This window comes from Tupaia chinensis, unplaced genomic scaffold (assembly GCF_000334495.1).
Source record: "Tupaia chinensis unplaced genomic scaffold, TupChi_1.0 Scaffold000110_1, whole genome shotgun sequence".
NCBI classification, from domain to species: domain Eukaryota; kingdom Metazoa; phylum Chordata; class Mammalia; order Scandentia; family Tupaiidae; genus Tupaia; species Tupaia belangeri.
In genome coordinates, this window is record NW_006159574.1 from 383,178 (window position 1) to 406,885 (window position 23,708).

The 23,708-nt window shown below is 48.7% G+C and overlaps 1 protein-coding gene across 1 annotated transcript in view; it reads left to right on the plus strand.

The window, feature by feature from the left end:
* The window catches only part of DPP6 (dipeptidyl peptidase like 6), a 510,008-nt gene that overhangs the window by 193,017 nt on the left and 293,283 nt on the right, over nt 1-23,708 (plus strand). The window contains exon 4 of the mRNA XM_006143805.1: nt 20,221-20,315. Coding sequence (XP_006143867.1) covers nt 20,221-20,315 — 95 coding nt within the window. The remainder of the gene's footprint in view (nt 1-20,220; nt 20,316-23,708) is intronic.

The following is a 23,708-nucleotide window of genomic DNA, read 5'->3' on the forward strand; positions in this document are numbered from 1 at the left end:
CACTGTGTGGGCTCCGTGTGCAGGTTACTCCAGCACTGGGGGCTCTGTGTGCAGGTTACTCCAGCACTGTGTGGGCTCCATGTGCAGGTTACTCCAGCGCTGTGGGGGCTCCGTGTGCAGGTTACTCCAGCACCGGGGGCTCTGTGTGCAGGTTACTCCAGCACTGGGGGCTCTGTATGCAGGTTACTCCAGCACTGTGGGGGCTCCATGTGCAGGTTACACCAGTGCTGTGGGGGCTCTGTTTTGGCAGTGTCCTTGCATGGTCTGTAGCACCCAAGGCTGTCCTGATATTCCAGTGTTACTCACAGGCTTCCTTCGAGTTGTTATTATAATTTTTTCCTTTGAAACGTTCCTTGTGTGTTTGTTGTGTAAAATGGCACCATGACAGGGTCTCTCCCTTCATAGGAGAAGTACCCAGGGGCAGCAGGAAAAGAAAAGCATAAACCCAGGACTGGGGATGGTGGAGATTGCCTTGAGTGAGGGCCAGGGTGACTGTCCGCTCCTTCGCTCCTGTGCAGGGCCTGTGTGCAGGGCCACCCCGGGCAATAGGTATGAGACCCTCTGAGCTGCAGAGATGGTGTGGCTCCATTAAGGGGGACGAGGCAAAGTCACATTCCTCTTCTAAGGGTCCTTGCAGGGGCGCATCCAGCTGTTCCGCTGGGAGGAAAGGAGCGCTGAGGGGTCTTCCGTGCTTGGTGAGAGAGTGTCTTTTAGCCCGTGTCTAGCCGAGACAGTGACTTAAACCAGATTTCCTAAATGAGTTTTACTGAGCAAGCAACCTAGGACAGGGTTTGGGAGGAGAGTCATGGACTCACCTGTTCGTAAAAGCAGCTACGTTGGGACTAGGCAGGTGTGTGCACATGTGTGTACATGCATACACGTGTGTGCAGGAGTTACTGTTGCTGATCTGGGTGACATTATTTAGTTCCACAGAATAAATAAGGTATAATGATATTGTTTGGGAAAGGAAGGTTTGCTGTGTAATTTCATGGTGTTGATATAGGGGAAAGTATGTATTTTTCCTATTAGGTTGCATCTGGCTGATGGCTGTACCATTCCTGTTTAATACATGACAGTGTGAACATGCAAATAACAGTCGCATGCACTGAAGCAAAGGCAAAGGCAACAGGAGAAAGGGAAACAGCAGCACTTGAGCACTTACAAAATCTCTTCCCTGGCAGAGTAAGCAGACACTGCTCTGCAGGTTGCGACTTTCAACACCACTTCCCCAGCACCTGCACCGTCCACCAGGCAGTCCCATCAGTGAGACGCAGGGATGACCTTTGTCAGCTCTCCTCCTTGCTATAACTGGAGCTGAACATTCCCACCAGCTAACAGGACAGAACTCATGACCGGCCGAAGACTGCAGCGCTGCCTTTGACTGAGGTGTGTCCCATTAACGCGGATGCTGCTTCCCCAGTGAAGACAATGTCTTTCACCACGGCACAGCCGAGACGCCATTGACTCTGTGGATGACGGTACTAATGTGAACTAGAGCGCAGCGAACCTTATGGTATGGTTACGTCACACTGCAGGTCAATTTGCTCGTTTTTGAGAGGGTTGATTTGTTGCTTCCTAAATTAGAACCTTTGTTGATGGCTCGCATGGAACGTAATTGTCAGCTTGACGGTCCTGGTCCTGGCAGTTCAAGTGTCGTTAGTTATCCGCTCGTTGCGAATACACTACAGTGAAGCCTACGTCCATCGAATTAGGTCAGGATTTTGAATAAAGCTGTGGGAATGTGAAAGCTCGCTTCTGCCAGTACTAGCCTTATTAATTAGTGAGCAGTACTTCAGGTACTCCCAGTCTGGGGATTAGCCGATGTCCGTATCCTGGTGACATCGCTTGCCCTGCCGTGATTACTGAAGCGACCCCTGCTCTGTCAGGGGTCTTAGTTCCGATGATAAAGTACCAGTCTTATTAGGAACACACAGGGTCTTCGGGAAGTTCATGGGAAATGTAATTAGGGAAAACTATGCATGGATTGTGAACTTTTTTGTGCACCAAAATAAGCTCATACTTTAATCCCATTGTTCCGTGAGCATCTCGAAGTCCTCTTACACATGCCCAGAAAGACCGTAGCACTGCTCGCTCCAGGTCTGGATTCTGTCTGCTCCTGCCTGTCAAGCACTGCTGTGGAGCCCTGAGAATTACCACGGGGAGATCGCCGTTACCCAGAGGCTTGGGCCTTGTCACTGGTCGTTTCCTGCCAATCACACTATCTGTCCCTAATGCTTAAAACGTAGTCATGCCGGGAACCAGCAGTTAGCGTAATGGCTACGTCGCTGGACTCCCACGTAGTCGACCGCGGTTCGCATCCCGAACCCAGTGGCTTCAAACTCACGCCGGGCGTGTGTGCGTGCGTGCCCGCGTGCCCAAGATCCCGAGAGGAGAATGGAGGAGAAGGGACTGCAGCGTGACCATCCTCCCTGGGGGGGGTGATTTCTCGCTTTCTGTCTCTGTGTCTCTGTCTGTCTGGCGAGCACACGCGCCCTATAGTGAAAAACCTCTCAAGCGCCCCCGGCTCCCTTAAGGAAAAACCCCCAAAAAAAAAAAAAAAAAAAAAAAACCATAGTCATGCCTAAAAGGTGAGCCCAGACACTGAAAGGCAGGCATTATTCAAGTCCTGTTCGTTCATCTGGGGATATCGAGGCACAGGAGAGTGAAAGGCTATGCGGGGACTAGGCAGTGACGGGGGATGGGCCAGGCCTTCAGGCTAGCGACCTGGACATGGGCCTCACTTGGTAGGACTGAGTGCAAGGACTGCCTCCCACGTGGCTAGGCTATATTGAGCCTCGTGTGTGACGAGTACCCCACCCACTCGTAGCTCAGAGCATCACCCAGCTCAGCGGCTTTCAGGCCAGAGGGTTGGAGCTCACTGAGTGAAAGACTTTCTCCAAAGATTCCAGTGAAGCTTGTGCAGGTCAAGGCCAGAGGGAAATACTCCTTGGTCAGAACCATGGTCTTAAGACAAATGCGAATTTATCATAATGCTGCTGTTTGGTAAACTTGCCCCACTCTGCAGCCTGGGAGGAGCCAGGCAGGTGGAGCCCAGTGGTGGTCTCCCTTCATTGGCGCCAACGGTGCCTAAGAGCCGGGGAGGCCCCACTCATGCTCTGCTACGACAGATGGGCTCGGCCAGCAGGCGCTGTGGCCAGACCTGCCTGACACCGCGTGCCAGCCACCCGCGCCAGGCCTTCCCGAAGGAAGCAGCCCACGGTGTCCCCGTACAGCCCGGCACTCCTGAGGGAGCATGACTGCTGCAGAGATGACGTCCCTACTGGGAGAGACCCTCCATCAGTCTGTGTTGCTCTGTTTACCCTAAGGAGCAGACGGTGTCGTGATTTTGCTCACTCCGCGAGAGAGCGCCTGCCTGCGGTTTGCGTTCGATCATTTTAAGCCATAAGGACGAGGGTGCAGAAGCAAGCTTCTCCGAACTGTCCTAGAATGTGGCTCCCTGTTCAGATGAAGCACCAGGCGTGTGCGATGAGCAGGCATGGCAGAGACCGAGCGGCTGGGGTGGCAGCTCGCGTTTGTCAGCGTTCTCGTTTCTCCTTACTTCCAGTACGGCTCTGCATGGATGCTCCCGTTAATCAACACAGCCACTCTCAGAACAATCAGATATTTCATTATTAAAGGAGAAAGGGAGATAAGGAAACCTCTCAAGGAACACAGTGAGGGGACCAGCACCAGATTCCCCTGGCTTGGAGTCCGGGAACCAGAGTCGAGCATGACCGTATCTCCCTGAGGACTGGCTTCCGCTCTCAGCCGCGGAAACACGGAAACACACTGCTGAAGCACAGTGAGTGCGCCTTTGCCTGTCAGGTGTATGTGTCTCTCTCACGCATGTCAGGAGGCAGGGTCTCTGCTCTATTTCACTTTTAAATCCCACTTCTAAGATCACCTAAATGTCCAAGATGTCCGCTTGAGCTCCAGCCATCAGAAAAACATTCCTGCCAGCAGGCATGAAGAAGAGAGGAGACCAGCGTGTGCTGTCTGTCAGCACTCTGCCTTAGGAGCTTCACGGCACACTTCTGGCAGCCAGTCTGGGGCAGAGCCCGAAACTGAAGACAGATTTCCAGACTCCGAGGCCAAGCTTCGTCCGACCTCTGTCTCCTATCCCTGGCAATTTCATCAGTGTTTCTTTTTTCCTTTTTTTTCTTCCTTCTTCCCTTTCTTTCTTCTTTTTTCTCTTTTTTTAAGCCAGAGTCTTTCCCCGTCACAGTCCTCCGCCCTCAGTCGGCCAGCTGGGACTGCAGGTGCATGCCGCGGTGCCCACCGTAGGCTCCACTGGGAACGAGCCAGGCCTCTCATGGGGTCCCGGCCTCTGAGGTACACATTTAGCAGTGCAGGCTGCCGTGGCTGGGCCCCAGAGGTTTTCTTGACGAAATCTTCTTGGCAGCTTCTGTCTTTCGGCCCACCATTAGTCTTTGCTAGTGGAAGGTGATTATTTGTAATGGAAGTTTAAAATAAGATAGCCATTCCAATTAGACCTCTGGGTATCTTTATTTACTAGTTCGTTTCCTGACAATTAGTTAAGGTGAAGAAATTTGACACAAACTCGCCTCCCGTCCTGCAGTCGGCTGCGACCTTGGCGTAACGCCGGCCCACAGTCAGGTGTCACACAGGTGCATCGCGTGCTGGGAGCAGCCAGTCACAGAAGCCCGCTGACGGAAACCTGGAGGGAGTCAGCCCTGGCTCGGCCATGGCGCGGTTGAAAGGACAGCTGAGAGCCGGGCGTGGGGCACGTTCTGCAAAGTGTTCACTTGCTAACACCGTGGCGCCGAACAGCAGCCACCGACCCTCACTGACTGATGAATGTAGGAACCCACTAATGGCTCATGACTTGAAGAGTGGCCGATTTTAGTGGAATCTGTATTTGATACAACAGTATGCTTAAGTGTAAATGGTTTTATTTTGAAACAAACAGGTAGTCAAAGTCACTTTCCAGTGTTTGATCCATTTTTTCATAGGCCATCCGTGAGACTTTATTCATACTAAATTTTTATGGAAGAAGAATTTCTTAACGATAAAGACCATGAGGCTTACAAATAAAAAAATAAATACGTGTCAAAGATTTTATTTAGCTTATGAATTAATGAGAGACCCAGGAACGTGTAAGGAAATGAATACAAATGCATACAAATAGACAAGTAGAATGCTTAGGTGAATTTGCTGCAAAACTGGCCTCTTCTTTGGGGTGGGGTGGACAAAGGGCCAACTCCGTCTCCACAGCCACAGCAGATACTCATCTTTCTACGACTCCTTTGCACTCCTGTCTGCCCTGCAACTTACCAAGTCCTAGGCCTCTCAGAGCCAAGTGCAGGGGCTGACACCCAGAGTCCGGTCACCCAGCAGGTGCACTCGACAATTCTTCACATTCTGCTGGAGAAGTAACTGATGATCTTTTGTTTCTCATGTCTTTCGAAGTTTTTAGAATTGTTTTTGACATCTTTCATAATACTTGTTATTGGTCTGCTCTAAGTGAGGTTTACTAAATCACAGAAACATTATATTATAATCATTTTAGACACCCTTCAGGGAATCTTAGATTTTTATGACAGCCCATGTAAATATACTTTGAAATGTGTTATCAGTAAAGCCCTTCTCTGATTTATTTTTAAATCAACATTGAAGGATATTTCTTCTTTGCTGATTCACACCTAGCCTCAGTCAGCCCTCTTCATGGGCACACACGTACCCAGAATACTCAGGAAGGGCTCCAGACACGAACCCTGTGGGTCAGCCTCGCAGAATGTCTGGGCCCCGTCCAGCCCCCAAATGTTCCTTTATGATAGACTAAGATGAAAAAGTAAATTGAAAAAACAAATCTTAATTCTGAAAATAAATTGCTTTTCTTTAGCTACATGAGCATATGGTTGCAATAGTAAATGCAGAAAGTACTTTGTTGATTTTTTTGTAGAGTTTTAATATAATGAACTGATGAAAGTTTAAGCACGACTCTATCGAGGCGCATAAGAAGAATGGAAATTTAAAATATTTTAAAAGCTTTTGGGCAGTCCACTAGTTAGAGATGAAAGCTGGGCAGTCTCGGATCTGACAGTGAAAACTCAGGAAGATGTAAGTCTCCCGAAGCCACTTTTGAAACGTGGCTGCTCCAAGCTGAGGCCACGGTCCATCTGATGGCACGGTGCAATTCTTCCATCATCGGAAGCCCCCGGAATTTGATGCCCTGATTCCGCTGTTCTGCCTGTCTGTGCACTCCCCCGTTCCCACCCCAACAACCAGATTAGTTGTTTCCAAGAACTAAGGTTTTCTAAAGCTAAGGCCGTGGGACCTGGAGGACGCAGCGCCTGGTTGCAGCCTTCATGGGAAGGAGACCTGAAGGACGGGCAGTTTCCCAACACCCCTCCACCGCGGGACTCTGCGGGGGAGTAGGACCGTTAACTGTCCAAGCCCGTACCTGACACGTGTGTGTCGCTGGCATGGGTTCTAATCAGAGGCCTCTGAGCCAGGGAGCAAATTAACCAGCGAGTGAGGCTCACATCTCCATCTCACGGCTGACAGTGCGCTGGGAACTCCCTGGTCTCAGCAGCCGCCTGAGAGTCGCGTAAGTGCACACTGGCAGGGCCGGGGTGCCCTTGGCATTTAGACATCTAGACGTTAGGGAGCAGAGTTAGAAAGCTTGCCCTTTGGAAAGGCAGACCATTGACCTCTTCTGAGCCAGTGCTGCTTCCCTATGGCAGTTCCGTGATGTAAACCAGAATGCAAAATGTTTTCTTTTTTTTCTCTTTTTTCCGAAGTTTTTGTTTCTCTCCGGCCTGAACACACTCACTAGACCTCAGCCTCGCTGCCGACGTCCAGCATCAGCCCCAGATTCTGCGTTCTCCCCTCTTGAGACTCAGTCTTTCTGGGCAGAGTGTGGGCATCGGCTTCCCCTTGGGCTCCCCGCTTCCCGCCCTTGTTTCCTGATCCCTAGGGCTGGTTACTCGGGCCTGGCACCCTCCCTCCAGGGCCTCTCAAACCCCCAGGTGGGGACCACCTGCCTGATGAATCACAGAGAAGCCTCAGGTGCCCCCAACTGCTCCCTTCCAACGGAGCAGACCCTTTCTGTGGACCAGAGCTCCTGTGTCCACCCAGCCTGACGCAGGGGCGGTGATGGTTTGCTTCCTGCCTCCTTTTCAATGAAAATGTAAACTCGAACAATAGGAGGGTAAAGTGAGCACCATTTTGCCGGGGCAGTGGTGCCCACCTTAGCAATCCCAGCATGCCACGTTCTTGCCGTGTTTCCTCCTGAACGTATTTCAGTATCAGCACTGCCAGCATTGTGCTCCATCCCTGAATGCTGAAACACGACTCCAAAGCACACCCTGCAGGCCACGACACCACCTCACCTGCCCAGGCGACCGGAGCTCCCTGAGCGTCGGAGTCCCGGGCCGAGCGTCCACTTCCTGTCCACCCCCTATTGTCCCTTTCTCCTCCCAGCCTGGATCAGATTAAGGATCCTAATTACAGTTGACGAGGTCTCTTAGTCTCCGTCAGCGTAGAACAGCTCCTCTTTCCCGAGATGTGCGTCGTTTCCCCAGACTAGGCCAGTGGTGGTGTAGAATGTCCCACGCCCTGGGGCTGCGGAGGTTCCTGACGAGTTAGCACACTCACCCGTGTGGCCAGCATAGAATGTCCCACGCCCTGGGTCTGCGGAGGTTCCTGACGAGTTAGCACACTCACCCGTGTGGCCGCAGTCCCATGCGGTGCTCTGAAGTGGCTTCGTGGGGTGAGGAGGTGGCTGCCAAGTTTCTGCATTATAAACATGTTTTTGCCATTGAGACTGACTGATGTTTGGTGCGGGACAAATACCCCAGCCACTTTCCCCTGGAGGAGTTTTGTGACTGTTGGTCCAGACCCGAGTCAAGCTTCCCGCAGAGGCAGTCAGGGGTGAGGTTCTCGGGGGTCTTCCTTCAGCGTTAGCTCTCACGGCCTTCTGGCAGGAGGGACTTGCCCTCGGACAGGCCACCCAGAATGAGTGCCTTAGGCGTCTGCGCGGTGACCGGCCCTCAGGGAGCTGGCACCCAGTCGTGGCAGGAGGTTTTGCTGTTGTGAGTTCCACGTCGTATGTGCACTCACGTTGATTTGTATATTCAAGGATGTTTAAAACCCTGCAGCGCGGTTCTGTCATGCCCGACCGTCCCAGCCCTGGCGCCGAGAGCACGTCTAGCTGGCTCTGTGTGGTGTCAGTTATCTCGTGCTGCAAAGGCACCGTGTGACAAGCCGCCGCCCACAGTGTTCCCACACGCCCAATTGTCAGCTGGTGGGAAAAGGGGTAACTTCCTTTCTCACTTGGCCGGTTTGCTCAGTGGTTGGGGAGCCAACTGCTGTTGACTGATCAAGAATGGCCTCTGTGGGGCCGACAGGTGGCATGGTGGTTAAGCACTGGACTCCCGTATGGCCAACTGTAGTTCAAGTCCTGGACCTGGTGATGTGCTTCCTTACTTTATCCCTCTCTCTGGTCAAACTGAAAAATAATTATAATAAATAAAAATTTTAAAAATTATTCTTTAAAAAAAGTAGCCTCTTCTGGGATGATTTGGGGGCCTCAGCCTGGCTCCATGCATCCTTGGCTCTCAGCCAGTCAGGTTTGTCTCCTGGCAATGGCAGAAGCCAAGAGAGGACCCGCCCTCTGTGGTGGGCCTTCCCAGGGTCTGCTCACTCGTGTGTGCTAACACCCCAGTGGAGAGCTCAAGTCGTGCATCTGAGCCCAGCATCAAGGAGAAGGCCCTGAAAAGTTGGGTGGGTAGGAAACGCCGTTCTCGCCCTCCGCTCTGGTCTCCTGATGGTCCTCTCAGTCATCGCCCTGTTGATCTGCTCTGGCCAGCCAGGTATTCCAGGTCCATTCTGCCCTTCCGGTGCCTCTGGGCTAGAAACATCTCTTATTTTCAAGGAGCCATGGTTCTTTCAGTGAAAACAGTACTTAGACACACCAATCTGGGTGTCTAAAATGATTGTGCTTCTGGTCTTTTCCATGGGCAAATGCAGCAAATACAAAGTTTTTGAAAAATCATCAAACACTAGTTTCTATTGATATTTCCAATGTAAAGTTAACATCACAGGGTTTTAATATTTATAAACTTTATTTGTTGACTTCATGAAAGCAAGAGCTAGACACACAGAGAAAGAGACAGAGACGCAGAGAGAGAGAGAGAAAGAAAGAAAAAGACTAGCACCGTCAGCCATATTGCATGCCGTGACCCACCCCCGCCAGCCTTTGGCCAGCTGGCCTGGCTCATGGGCGAGCTCCTGTGTGCCGAGCAGGTGCAGGAGGACACAGGAACCGAGCCCTGGTCTTACACATGGTGCCGGCATCACAGAGCCTTGCTACTGCTGCAGCGCTGTGGCTGGGCCAGGGTTTCCATGCTTAACTCAAGTTCAACGCCTTTAAGTGTGGTTTTCCTTCTCCCACATGGGAAATCTATTTCCTAGTAACATCAGCAGATTTACTTCCATGCTGGGAGGGAACCACACCGTGCAGCACAAGCTGTGATTCCCACGGAGCGTTCCTGTGGCCGGCACCCATTGTCCCCGTGTGCTCTGTGAGGCAGGGCCGGGGTGCCTGCTCACACACACCCATGTGCCCTGCAGAGCATCTGCACACGGCACATTTTTTAACAATGAGGTATTTGTTATTTTTTCTTTGAGTTTCGCTTTCCGGGCCCATCATGCTTCTCCTTGGAAACCCCCACATCCTCAAACACATTCTCATGAAAGTGAGTCCTTGTCTGCTTTAGCCATGCAGAATGGACGCATCTGTGCCCCCACCATCTGCGTGCACCCAGCACGGGTGTCTCAGGGCACTGTGCAGTTCTTGTGCAATAAAAGTAAGAAGCTGCCATGTTGGGTCCTCCACAAAGCACATATGAATTTAACACAGTCCCCAAAACAGACCTCCCTTGGTCGTTTTCTCAACGTTAGGTTCCTCCGTTTCATTTCTGTTTGTTTTCACTTGCTAAAGGGTACATGTGCTCCCTGGAGAGAGACAGTGGGAGCAGGGATCGGGGAGTGAATAATCTCCCCAAGCAACAATGGCCACGCTGCGATTCTTTCTCCTCCATTCTCCTCACGAGATTTTTGGGCGTGCATGCACACATGCCCCATGTGATTTTCAAGCAACCAGGTCCAGGACTTGAACCTCCCTCATGTGGGATCCAGGCCTTAACCACTGTGCCGTCTGCTGGCTCAGGTGCCCACTTTTTCATCCACTGATTCTCAGGGTGGTCACTGGAGCTCTCAATACAACACAAGCTCAAATTCTTATCAAGGTATTGCGACATTTGGGTTATCCTGGAAATATTTTAACTGTTCAAAGATTTCCCCCGTAACTGTCACCTGCATTGTCGGTAAGAATGGAGACACATGAGTGGCAGAAGGGATCCAAAGTTCTAAGTAGCTGTGAGGATGTCCTTTGCTTTTCTCTGATAGCTGTGGCCTGAGATGGGTGTTGCGTTCTTTCGAATAAAGCATACGTTACGGCGTGGACGAAGACACTCTTTGAGGGGAGTGTGCTCACCGACTGTAACCTTCGAGGTGAGGCTGTCCAAACAGTGTCTCCTGCAACAGTGGAGAGGTCCTGGACCCACGATGCCTGTCCTGCCCGCCCAGCACGCGTGACCGCTGAGTGCTCAATACGTGTCTAGTACAAAAGGGGAACCACACTTTAAATCTGATTGCATTTTAACCTGTTTTTATTAATAGGAACATATAACTAGTGACTACACATGATGTCACTCTAGATCATGTAGTCCAACTAAAACATTTTAATTTTAAATAACTCTCTCTCTCTCTCTCTCTCTCTCTATTTTGACATGCACACACACACACACACACACACACACACACACACTTAAATTTGCACACCAGAGACAGAGCGAAAGAGAAAGATGGAAAGTGAGAAAGCAAGCCACCAGGTCCTGGACTTCACCTGCAGTTGGCCATGTGGGAGTTCAGTGCCTTAACCACCACGCCACCTGCTGGCCCCCCAACTAAAATTATTGCACTTGGTTTGTGTTTCCTGGCACAGGGTAGTCCCTAAAGTCAGCTTTTTAGCCGTCGGTGACTCTTTTGGTAACTTGCTGCAGACTTCACTATTTGAAAGCCAGTGAAAATCAGTCGTGGTCAGAGGCAGCGAACCTCGCTCTGGTTTTAGACTGTCACTAACCAGTCCAAGTTTACATGTCGAGGGAACCAGCAGTTAGCGTAATGGCTATGTCGCTGGACTCCCACGTAGTCGACCATGGTTCGTGTCCCGGACCCGGTGGCTTAAAACTCACGCCGGGCGCGTGTGCGTGCGTGCCCAAGATCCCGGGAGGAGAATGGAGGAGAAGGGATTGCGGCGTGACCATCCCCCCTGGGGGGTGATTTCTCGCTTTCTGTCTCTATGTCTCTCTCTGTCTGTCTGGCGAGTGCACGCGCCCTATAGTGAAAAAAAAAAAACCTCTCAAAAAAAGAAAAAAAAAGTTTACGTGCCGACTCCCAGCTGCGAAGGGAAAGGAGAAGTAGGGTGACAGCACAGTGATAGGTGGGTGCCCGCGACCTAACTGCCCACACAGACAGCCGTGGGGACTCGCAGAGGGCACGATGAAGGGCTGGGCGGCGTCTGCATTCCTGTTACAGCTGCCCAGTTTTCTAAAAAGCACGTGAATCCAAAAATTAGCTTTAACTTTTTGTTATAGAAAATTTTAAACTTAAGAACAGGTAGAAGGAGTAGTAAATGGGCCCTCAGGAACTCCTAGCCCAACTCCAACACGTATTTCCTAATGGCCGGTTTCATTTCATGCACGTGGCACCCTTTTCTCCTGCCACGTCATTTAGGAGCAGACTCAGCGCGTAACCTCAGCCGTATGTGTCACTACACACGTCCCTACACTAAGGCCTAGTTACCACTGAGAGTAGAAAAGCAACCACCATATCATACTAAAAAGAAAACCCGACGCCAGGAAACAATGGTTTCTCAGTAGCACTCACTGTGCGACTAGTGTTCAAATTCTTCAGTGTCGCATAAACGGCAGTACTTGTTGAGGAAACTAGGTCACGTCCTGCAGTTCTTCAGTCTCCGACTCGGGTCCTTCAGATACTGACTGGAACGAGTTTCTGTTTCCCACAGCTCCTGCGAGTTGAGGCTGAGCCAGTGTGAGTAGATTCGGGTCCGATTTCCTTTAGTTCCTTTACTGCATCCGTCTATTTCTTTCAGTAAGACTTCTCATTGGCTGTGTCGTTTTCTTCCTTGGGTAGGGCCTTAATGCTGATTATCTTCCATTTGTGTTAACAGCCACTAATGATCTTTATCTTAACTCATTAGGAACGCCAAAATAGTCATCTTCTAATCCTGCCAAGCTTTATCTCATTCAGTAATTGGCGTACTTCTGTAAAATGAAACTTCCCCTTGTCTCCAATTTGGCTACACTATGATACCACTGAGGGAAATGGTCTTGATTCTTTCCTTTTCCTCAAAATCTGTCTCTAAATAATGTTTGAATTTGTAAGCGTTCTCCAGGGATGATCACGAGTCAGGTGTTTGTGTCGTTAGAAGCGTTTTATGTATTATGTTGTAAAAGATGCCTAGACTTCAGTATGGTTGGTGAGTCCCGCCCTTCGCAGTTATTACTCCTGTTGATTCTCCATATGGCCTGTCCTTGCCCAGTGGGCCTCTTTAAGCTGGTTTCTGAGTCACTTCACCATGATTCTAATAGATTCTGCTAGCGTGCGTGGTCTCAGTCTTACCACAGACCTGGAGTCAGCTGTCTGTAGAAGGAGCCCTGGTTTCACTGGATGGGAAACAGTATTTTGAGTCTATAGTAGGGGTACTAGGGATTACAGATTAACGTTTTCTGGGGCTGGCAGGTGGTGTGGTGGTTAAGGGCGCTGGACTCCCATGTGGCCGATGGCAGTTCGAGTCCAGGACATGTTAGCTTGCTTTCTCTCTCTCTCTCTCTCTCTCACACTCTGTCACCCTCTGGTCAATTATTTTAAAAATAAATAAATAAATAAATAAAGTTAAATAAAATTATTAATTTTTAAAAAAATTTTAAAAAGTTGTATGACCATGATGTTGTTGTTGACCGTCTCATGAAAACAAATGTGTACATAGCATGCTGTCGGTTATGGAACATACATAAATGCAAATCACTCTGGAACATAAAGCAGGCAACAGATGAATGGGCAATGTTCCTATCAGCAATTAGTGAAAGTTACAAGAAGATGAACATGAAAAATCGAATTTACATCTTTCATTGTGTGTGCTATTTGTTTCAGAAGTTAAAGTCTATTCCTATGCAGGGATTCTCTGTGATATTTATACAATGAAAGGTTAATATACTCTTCAAAACTAACCACCGTAAATTGTGGTTGGTGATGACAACTGAGTGAGATTAATTGTTAACAAATCTATAGATCATAAGATGCCAACACATTATTTAAATTTTTATCATGGGTAGGACCTTTGAAAATCTCTTTTCCTAAGTTTTTTTTTTTTTCCTTTTTTTTCCCCCATAGAGTACATGCACTCTCTGGAGACAGAGAGAGGGAAAATGAGAAATCACCCTCCAAGGGAGATGGCTATGCCACAGACCTCCTCCTTCAGGTCTCCTCCTGAGGTTTTGGGCACGCACACACACGCACCAGGTCCAGTGTTCTAGCCGTGGCTGGCCATGTGTGAATCCCGTGCCTTAACCATCACGCCACCTGCTGGCTTTGAAGCCTTCTCATAAAATACAGTATTATCATGCACAATTGTGTAACACATAAAGTCAGCTGATATTTGACACTCCCAGTATAAATGACTAGACTTTTATTTTTGGAATAGTAACAAAAATGATTTGCTACATTTGTTATATATTTTTATGTCACTGTTTGGGGAGGCAAAACAAAATGAAAGGTAACTTTCTTCCTTGTGCCATTAGCAAATTACCAATGCAATGTATTTCTAATTTCTTTAGTGTTTTCAGCCTTGATGAGTTATGGAGGTACACAGGGCAATGAGGTTAGATAGTATAACTGCGGAGTGCTGGCGATTTGACAGGGAGCTAGCAGTCGGTGGTGGTGTAAGTTCGTTGAGGCAAAATCCTTCCCTAAGAAGCTCATACTAGGATTCTTAGGACCCCCTCGGTCTTGGCTTTCCAGGTGTATCTGTTCCTGTCGCACTCAGACGCGCTCCTCCAAGTACCGTCTTGTCCTGCTGCAGTGCTGAGGATAAAAGAGCTGCAGCAGAATCTCATGAAAAGGCACAACAGGGTCATTCGGAAACGCATGTGTGTTCCCGCTTCCTTTCCGCCTCTGCTGCAACCTCCTCGTCCTAGGGCAGTCCGTCTCGTGCCCATGGTTTCGCTGATTAGATGGGAGGTGGATATGTGGTGGATCAGACCTGTGACGGTATTAATCTCCTCCTTCATCACACATGTTTTAGCACCTAATCTCAGGCCCTTCCTCGCGCGAGTATTGGAAAATGAGAGCGGCCTCTTCCCTTGAGCAGCGTGCCCTCTAGTGGAGGAGATGGAGATCGTCCCGGTGTGCACCGCACTGCTGTGGGTGGTACAGTGCAGATGGAGTGGGGACTGCGGGCAGAGAGGGTTTGTCCTGCCTGGCCGAGGTGTGAAGGGCTCTCATGGAGGCGACGTTTCTGCTGAGTGCAGAAAGGCCTTACCCGGCAGGAGGGGACAGGCCTTGCAGACAGAGCAGAGGCCCGCGCACGCGCTGAGCGGGTAAGGCACTGAGGTTCTGGCATGCTCCATGCCGAGGGCCCCAGGCCCCAGGGCCTACCCGGAACATCAGGCTGAGGGGTTCGGCCCAAGCGGTTTCTGCCAAACGGAGGGAACAGGTGTGATGAGAGCGGTCTGGCTGCGCCCGGCAGAGAAGAGAAGTGACGGAGGGCCACACCCGGGCGGCAGCAGTGTAGGTGAGGCCGGGTGGGCAGCAGGGCAGGGGCGCTGGCTGAGGAGAGGGAGGCAATGGAAAAAGTATTTGACAAATTAATAGCCGAAAATGCAATCAAAGACACAATTTGCAAATACAAGATGCTCAGCTAATATCAAATAAAGCAAACACAAAGAAGTTCGACCTAAAGAGCATCACAGTAAAACTGAAAACCAAAGGCAACCACAAAATCTTGAAAGCAGTGAAATTAAAATGACTCATTAAATGCTGGGAAATAATTTCATTAATGGCAGAATTGTCATTAGAAATCATAGTGATCAGCATAGAGTAGAACAAATTTCAAACTGCTAAAAGGAAAAGCAAACAAGAGTTATCAACCTAAAAATCTTTATTCAGAGAAAATATTTTTCAAGAATGATAGCTAAATGAAGATAATTTTTCAGAGCAAACAAGAATAAAAGAGTCTGTTGCCCACAAACCATACAACCAGAAAGCCTAAAAGAAGTTCTTAGAGAACTAGGAAATGATACCTAATGTAAACTCAGATCTTTAGTCAACAATAAAAAGCATCAGAAATACTAAATAGTGAGTAATTATATAAGATTATTTTTTCTTTTTGACTTTTAATCTTTAGTCTTTTTGACTTTTAATCTTATACTTCTATATGCTGTTATAAATAAGTTAGAGCACTGTCTTACAGAGTATGTGGAGTAAATTAATGTAAAACGTATAACAACCATGACAGCATGGGCAGTGGATGGGGATTGGAGAGCTGGACAGATTTCTGTATTTTGTGAGAAGTACTGAATTAGTGACTGGACTAGAAAAGGTAATGGCGTGTATTATAATCCCTAGGACAGCACTCAAAAGCTAACATACAGAACTGCAGCTGAAATCAGGAAACCAGGGGCTGGGTGGTGGTGCGGTGGTCATGCAGCTGAACCCAGGGAAAGGTTCTGGGCTCGCAGCCCGATACCTCCCTAGCATGCTGTGTGGGTGTGCGCTCATGACCACATGACCACATGGGTGATCCTGGCATGAAGGCCCTGTTGCAGTTGCTGCTCTGTCTCTCTCTCTCTCTCTCTCTGCCTTTGTCTCATGGGGAAAATGAATTAACTTTTAAAAAATAAAATAAAAATTGGGAAATCAAAATTCTATAAAATAGTCAAACCATAAAATGAAAGCCAGGAATTGAGAGAGAAATGAGAGTAGAGGAGGCAAACAGAAAATAAACAGGGCTAGCCTGTGATGTGTTGGTTAAGGCAGTAGGATCCCTCTTGGATGACTACAGGGTACGAGTCCTGGACCCAGGGGCTTGAAAAACACTCTAGACACATGTACAATGCTTGTCCAAAATCCTAAAAGGAAGGAGAAATTTCCTCCCTGCCTGTCTCTCTCCAGCAAGTGTATGTGCCCTCTCACAAAAATTTTAAAAATAAACAATAGACTCAAACTGAGCCATATCCATAATTTTATTAAATATGCATATGGTATATTTCCAAGGCCCATGGGCTATCAAGATATCTTACTGAGTTTTAAAAGACTGAAATGCGTACAGAGTATTCTCTGAGCCTCTGGGTTTGAATGCAAAAGCTATAGCAATGAAGGACAGAATAATTTTAGATATTTGGAAATCAAACTCAGATTTCTAAATAATCATTTGACCTAGCAGACAACACAGAGTCAGTTAGAAATAATTCAAACAATAATGTGGAGTTTATAAATATTTTTCCATCCTGTGGATATCTTTTTATTAATTCTTTTCTTCAGTGTACAGAAACTTTTTAGGTTGATGTAATCCCGTTTATCTGTTTTTACTTTTATTGCTTGTGCTTTTGAGGTTATAAAAAAAAAAAATCATTGCCCCGACAAAGTTTTTCTAATAGTTTCAATTTCAGATTGTATATTTAAATCTTTAGTCCATTTTAAGTTAATTCTCATATGGTGTGAGGTAAGGATCTACTTTCCTTCATCTTCATGTGGATATGTAGTTTTTCCAGCACCATTTATTGAAGAGACTGTTTTTTCTCCATTGTGCGTTCTTGGAAGCTTTGTCAAAAACCAATTGGCCATGAATGCATGGGTGTATTTTTGGGCTTTCAGCCCTGTTTCATTGGTCAATGTGTCATGCTAGTACCAGATTGTGATGATTGCAGTTGGTTTATAATCTATTTTAAATCAGAGAGTTAATGTGCCAGCTTTGTCTTTTTCGCTAAAGATTGTTTTGGCTATTCAGTCTTTTGTGGTTCTGTAGGAATTTAAATACTGTTTTTCTACTCTGTGAAAGATGACACTGGAATTTTGACAGGGATTGCATTGAATCTGTATACCTCTTTGAGTAGCGTGGACTAGATAATGATATAAATCAGCTCATCAAAATTTGTGAGATGTAGCTAATGCCCTCCATGAAGGGAAATTTTTACTTTTAATAGTTTTATTAGAAAGGATGGAAAATATTAAACCAAAGACCTAAGCTTCCACCTTAAGAAGTTAGCAAGAGCAAAGCAAAGTAAAGCCAAAGCAAGCAGAAAGAAGAAACAGAAAAGAGAGGAAGTGGAGCACAATACCAAGGGTGACGGTACCAAAACTGTGACTTGAAAAGGTTGATAAATTGACTAACATCTATCCAGTGTGACCAAAAAGAAAAGGGACACAAATGACCAATTCAGGAAAGAACGCAGTAGCGGATGCACAGACCCTGCTAGCCCACATATGGGGGGACAGGATGGACGAGGAAGTTCAGAAACAGAAGTCCACACGCAGTGTGGACTTTTGACCAGGAAAAACTTGCTAAGGCAATTCAGTGAGAAAAAGACACTCTCCCCAACAACATGCTAGAACAACGGATGAGATACAGTCCACACACACATAGTCATTTGATTTTGACCAGGAAAGACTTGCTAAGGCAATTCAGTGAGAAAAAGACACTCTCCCCAACAACATGCTAGAACAACGGATGAGATACGTGTCAGGAAAAGTGCACCTGGGATCACCTCACGTCCTGCAGGGGAGGTCGCCCACGTGAGCCCAGACCTCAGTGAGAAGACCAATATCACTGAAGCACTAGAAGAAAACGTAAGAGAGAAGTCGTTGTGATACTGGAGTAGGCAAAGATTTCCCAGGACACAGAAATCACGAAGCAGAAAAGAAAAATATTAACAAATAGATTTAATTCAAATGAAAACTATTTTGATCCTCTAAAGATATAATTAAGAAAATGGAAAAGAAAGTCACACTCTGGTAGACAATATTTTTAAAGATATATGCAAAAAGATGTACCCACATGTATACAGGGCTCCATCTCTTTTTATTTCGTTAGTTAAACGCTTGGCTTTTATTTGCATCGCCTGTAAACACAGATCCCTCGGACACAGAATGGGTGGTTTTCAGGGGAGTTCAGGCGGAAGCAGGAGCGGCACCTTCCGGGAAGCAGGCTGGCTGCCCTCCCATTACTGCCGGTTACTTTCTCTGTGAGAGCTGAAGCAAGGACTCCTTCTTGAGTAAGAATATTAAAAATGGGCAAATCCTTTGAATAGGTACTTCACAAAAGAACGACGGAGGGCCAATGGTCACGTGAAGAGATGCCGCCATAACGAGGCCTCCCCGGATGCAAATGGGAAGCTGGGTGAGATGGAGGTGGTCCAGGCCTGCCAGGTGCCGGCAGAGGGCCATGCCGGCGGTGCGGGCTGCTGCTCCGAGGGCACCCCGGCAGCCCCGCGTTTCCTGAGCTTGAGCGGAGCGCCGCACTTCCTGCCTTGGATCCGCTCGAAGAGAAAGGAAAACACGCCCCACGTCTCGTCTCAGTGGTCCCACACTCCCCCCGCCGCCCCGGGCTGCAGGAGCGTTGATGTGAGTGTTCATAGCAGCAGGAGTCCGAGGGCCAAAACCTGGCATCCCTCTGAACGGTCTTCGGTGCGAATTTGAATGCAGCAACACGGAGGTTTGTTAGGACTCAGCTGCCACCCTGCTGCAGAGTGACATGTGACACATGCCGTGACATATCAATGGCGTACATCACGCTGAGTGAAGGACAAGCACAAAGGACCCCGTTTTCAGTGTCACGAGGGGAAGCAGCCCCAGTGCTGCCTGGTGGCGCAGATGCCCACGGTTGAGGGGCGAGGGGCGAGAGGCGAGGGGCTTCCCCACCTTTCATTAGAGTTATTCTGAGATGGACCATATTTTATGTAGTCTTCCCAAATAAGAAAGATTCAAAACGCCTTGAAAGAGGTTAAAAACACGCAAACGAATAGGAAGGGAGACCGAGTCCCCGGAAAGGACACTGTTGTGAACGTGTCAGATCTCCGCCAAACTGACCTTTCCATTTAACCCAGTTTCCCAGGGGAATTCTTCCAACCTTAACGGCTGCACTTAACAGCTATGGGTACGGCAAGCCCTTCCCAAGGGATCATGGCAAGGTCGGAACCTCCCAGAAAGCGAGCTTCATAAAAGGGTACGCAGAGTCCACAGTGGGGTCTTGAACAGGGGTCAGCCAGCTCATCAGGAGCCATGTAAACCCTGCTCTGCAAAGGCCTGGCAGGTTGTTCCGTCCAGATGTCCCATGCTGTGGTCCCAACAGGGGACTTGGCGGGTCCTTAGGGAGCAACAGGCGACTCGGGGAAGTGGACTTCCGTGTTCACAGGGAAGAAGAATGTCTCTTTTCCCTTGAGGGGCTGACAAAGAATTTGCTGCCCAGCCAGACTTTAATGAGCCCCCTGGATCTTCAGCTAGGCTCATCTTGCACTTCCTTGTAAAATCCAGTTTTAGCAAAGCACCCTGCTAAGTCGGTTTAGCAAGAACCCCCTCTCTGATGTCTGGTCCCCTTGGCTGTTGGGTTGCTCTGCCTCCACCATCCCACATGTTCTCTGGTAACCCTGGTCTGTCTGAAGCAAGAATCCCCTCCCCACAATATCTCCTCTTAGTGTGTAAACACTCTGACCACCTGCTCCTAGGCTGCAAGTCAACACCTGCTCCTGCCACATTCCGAGTGGAGCCCAGCCTCTCTGGCCCACCGTCAGCCCCGACTGCAGGGGTCCGCACACCTGTCACAGTGGTCCCAGGTACAGCCTGCCTCCCCTCCCGTTACCAGGGGTCACTGAGTCGCTTCCCCTTGAGTGGCATGTGCTGTGCTCTCATGTCAGTGGCAGGAAAAAGGGTTCAGAGAGAAGCCCATGTGCCGCCGTGTGGAGAAGAGCTGGACGCAGTTCGCATGTTTAAAGGGCCCTTTGATGAAAAGCAGCGTTCTTTTTTTTCAGAGCCAGCTCGTTCACTTTACATGCGTCCGTCAAAAGCCTGGTGACTTCCTTGGTGTTTCATGTTTCTTTTTTATTTCCTCTCTTATAGATAAAGAATTCATCTACAGGGAACAGAAAGGAAATGTGATACTGCGGAACGTCGAAACAAATAATTCCACCGTGTTAATAGAAGGCAAAAAAATTGTAAGTACTCCTTTAATGACCGGGATAATTTCAGTTTTTCCTCCTGTAAGTCAATAAAGCAGAAAATGACTTCAGGTTTCAACTTCTAGCAGTACCGAGGAGAAGCAATAAACTGCCAATACTACAGGCTGAGCAACTAAAGATAATGTGAAATTGCAGCCACACTAATTTCAGAAGATGAAAGCGCAGTTTCTCTCGGCGTCTGGGAAATGTCTCTGCAGGTGCTGGAAACAAGTGTTGCAGATCACTCGGAATTGAAAGGCGAGGTCCTCAGGCTTCACTGAGAACAATTCACGGAACAACTGCAATAGTGCGTGTGGAGTACTTGCGGAGAATTGGCCCAGTCTCCTATGAAAAGGAGCTCCTCTCGTGCACTGATTTATTAACGTAGGCACTGTGACAGCACTTACCCTAATGACATTCAGTGATGCTTAAGCTTTAACATGAGACCCGAAGCGATCTGAAAGCCCAGGCTCCATACTCTTGAGAAAAGTTTTTCCTAGACATTCAGACGACCTTAGATTCTGTGTTTGGGTCAGCAGGTGGCTAGTGGTTAAGGTGCCATACTCCCATGTGGCCAATTGTGGTGCAGGTCTTGGAATTTAAAATTCACTCTGGGCACATGTGCGTGTGTGCCCAAAATCCTGACAGGAGAATGGAAGAGAAGGGATTGTGGTGGGGCTATCTCCCCTGGGGGATGATTTATCACTCTCTGTCCCTCTGTCTCTCCAGTAAGTGCACGAACCCTAAGCAAAAATCTCTCTCGCAATAAAAAGACTTTGAATTCATATACAATTAAAGGTATCTGTTAGAAATATTGAGGGAGCCAGCAGGTAGTGTGGTGGATAAGGTACTGAACTCTGACATGGCTGACCATGGTTCAAGTCTTGGACCCAGCAGCTTAAAAATCATGCTGGGCATGTATCCATGTATGTCCAAAATCCCAAGAGAAGAGTAGGGAAGGGATTGCTGTGTGACCATTCCCCTGGGGGGTGATTGATTTCACACTTTCCTTCTCACTGTCTCTCTCACTCTCTGGCAAGTGCATGTGGCAAAAGCCTTAAAAAAAGAAATATTAGGTCTGTCGATGTAATAATAGGTGATGCCAATTTAAAGAGAATTAACTTCGTTCATTAGCTTCTGTGTGTGTGTTTACAACATGCCTGAATTCATTATTAGAAGACATAAATATCCAATGTTAAGAGTTAGTCATTCTCCTGTTTGCTGTGCTAGAAGACCAGAGGAGAAATGAAGACTATGTCTAGGCACAAAGCTGGGATTGAGGCAGGCCGCATCTGAGACAGGGCAATCATACTACGGCTCTGTGTGAGTCAGGGACAGGACCACCATGAAGGCAGGCCGCATCTGAGACAGGACAATCATTCTTCAGCTCTGTGTGAGTCAGGGACAGGACCACCATGAGACTGTGGTGTTTAGGCCGGCCTGTAACAACTGGAATGAGTGGAGAGATTTGTAAGAAACTGAATTCTGTGGTCAGAGGATTTCCTTTTTCCTTTAGGGAGGTTTTAACTATAGGGCATGGACACTCCCTGGCGAGACAGAGAGAAGAGAGACAGAAAGTGAGAAATCACCCTCTCTAAGGATGGCCATGCAGCAGTCCCAGCTCCTCCTTCCTCTCAGGATTTTGGCCACCACGCACACAGCACCTGGTGTGAGTTTCAAGCCACCGGGTCTGGGACTTCAGCCGCAGTCAACTGCGTAGGAGTCCAGCACCTTACCCACACCACCTACCAGTCCCGGTCATCAGGAGTTTAAAACAGTCCTACAGCCTTGGCCTCTACCATGACCCTCTTTCCCAGCAGTAAAACCAGACCCTCCGGGACCAGCTAATGGCTAATGGTATAGATGCTGAATGCCCGCGTGGCCATTGGGGTTCAAGTGCGGGACCCAGAGGCTTGGAACTCACACAGGTGTGTGCGCATGCCCAGAATCTCCAGAGGGGAATAGAAAAGAAGGGACTCCAGTGTGGCCTTCTCCCCTGGTGGGGGGGAGGAGCTCTTGTTTTCTGTCTCTCTGTCTCTGTCTCTCTGGCAAGTGCATGCACCCTATAGCAAATATCTCTTTCAAAAAAAATAAAAGCAGACCCTTCATTCATGTAGACACAGTGGGGTTCCTCAGCGGCCTTTCCCCACGGCCTGAAGGAAGGGCATGCAAGTGCGAAGGTGACATCTACTGCAGGGTGCAGACACAGCTGCGGGCATCGCTGCGGATTGAGCAAACACAGAGCTCGGGCTACGACGTGCTGTGCATTGGCAGAAGTGGCTCTGGCCCTGGCCCAACAACTGCTTTGACCCAAAGTGTTGATCCTATTGTCCTTTATCATGCCTCCCCCGGTAGCAACTGTCAACTCCGTGAGCTGCCGCAAACGCTCTCGTTGTGCGTCCGTGTACATGCACGCCGCACGTCCTGTGACCCTGTGGCGACCGTGGTCCATGTACATGCGCGCACCACATGTCCTGTGACTCCGTGGCAACCGTGGTCCTCATACATGCACATGCCGCATGTCCTGTGACTCCGTGGTAACCGTGGTCCTTGTATGTGTGCGCGCTGCACGTCCTGTGACTCCGTGGCGACCGTGGTCCTCGTACATGCACGCACTGCACGTCCTGTGGCTCCATGGTGACAGTGGTCCTTGTATGTATGCATGCCACACATCCTGTGACTCCGTGGCGACCGTGATCCATGTACGTGCATGCGCCCACATCCTGTGACTCCGTGGCGACCGTGGTCCTCGTACATGCACACGCCGCACGTCCTGTGACTCCGTGGCGACCGTGGTTCTTGTATGTGTGCGCGCTGCACGTCCTGTGACTCCGTGGCGACCGTGGTCCTTGTATGTGTGCGCGCTGCACGTCCTGTGACTCTGTGGCGACCGTGGCTTGCACTTTTTTAGGCATTTCTTTAGTTTTTCTTTTTTATTTAACTGTGGGATATTCTCAGATCCTTCTTAGTGGGTAGCATGTTTAATTTGGTGTATATAATAATGGATTTTAGGAAACATTGATCAAAATTTCTGATTCATTTTTCTATTTTAACAATGTTGAGGCATCCTTGACTAGATTCCCACAGAGACTAGGTAAATAAAAGGTGATTGCTCTCAGATCGCAAGCGTGTCACTCTGGAAGGCACTCCCAGGCCGTGGGGTTGCTGCTCTGGGTAGGGCTCCCTGGAGGAGGTTTGGCCTTTGACTGGGCTTTGACTCCCACGCAGGGCTTGGCTCCTGGCCTGCACATGGGAGGTGTTCCATCCTGTGTGTGTTATAAAAGGGCATCGTGGGTTGGGAACCAGCAGTTAGCGTAATGGCTATGTCGCTGGACTCCCACGTAGTCGACCGCGGTTCGCGTCTCGGACCCGGTGGCTTAAATCTCACGC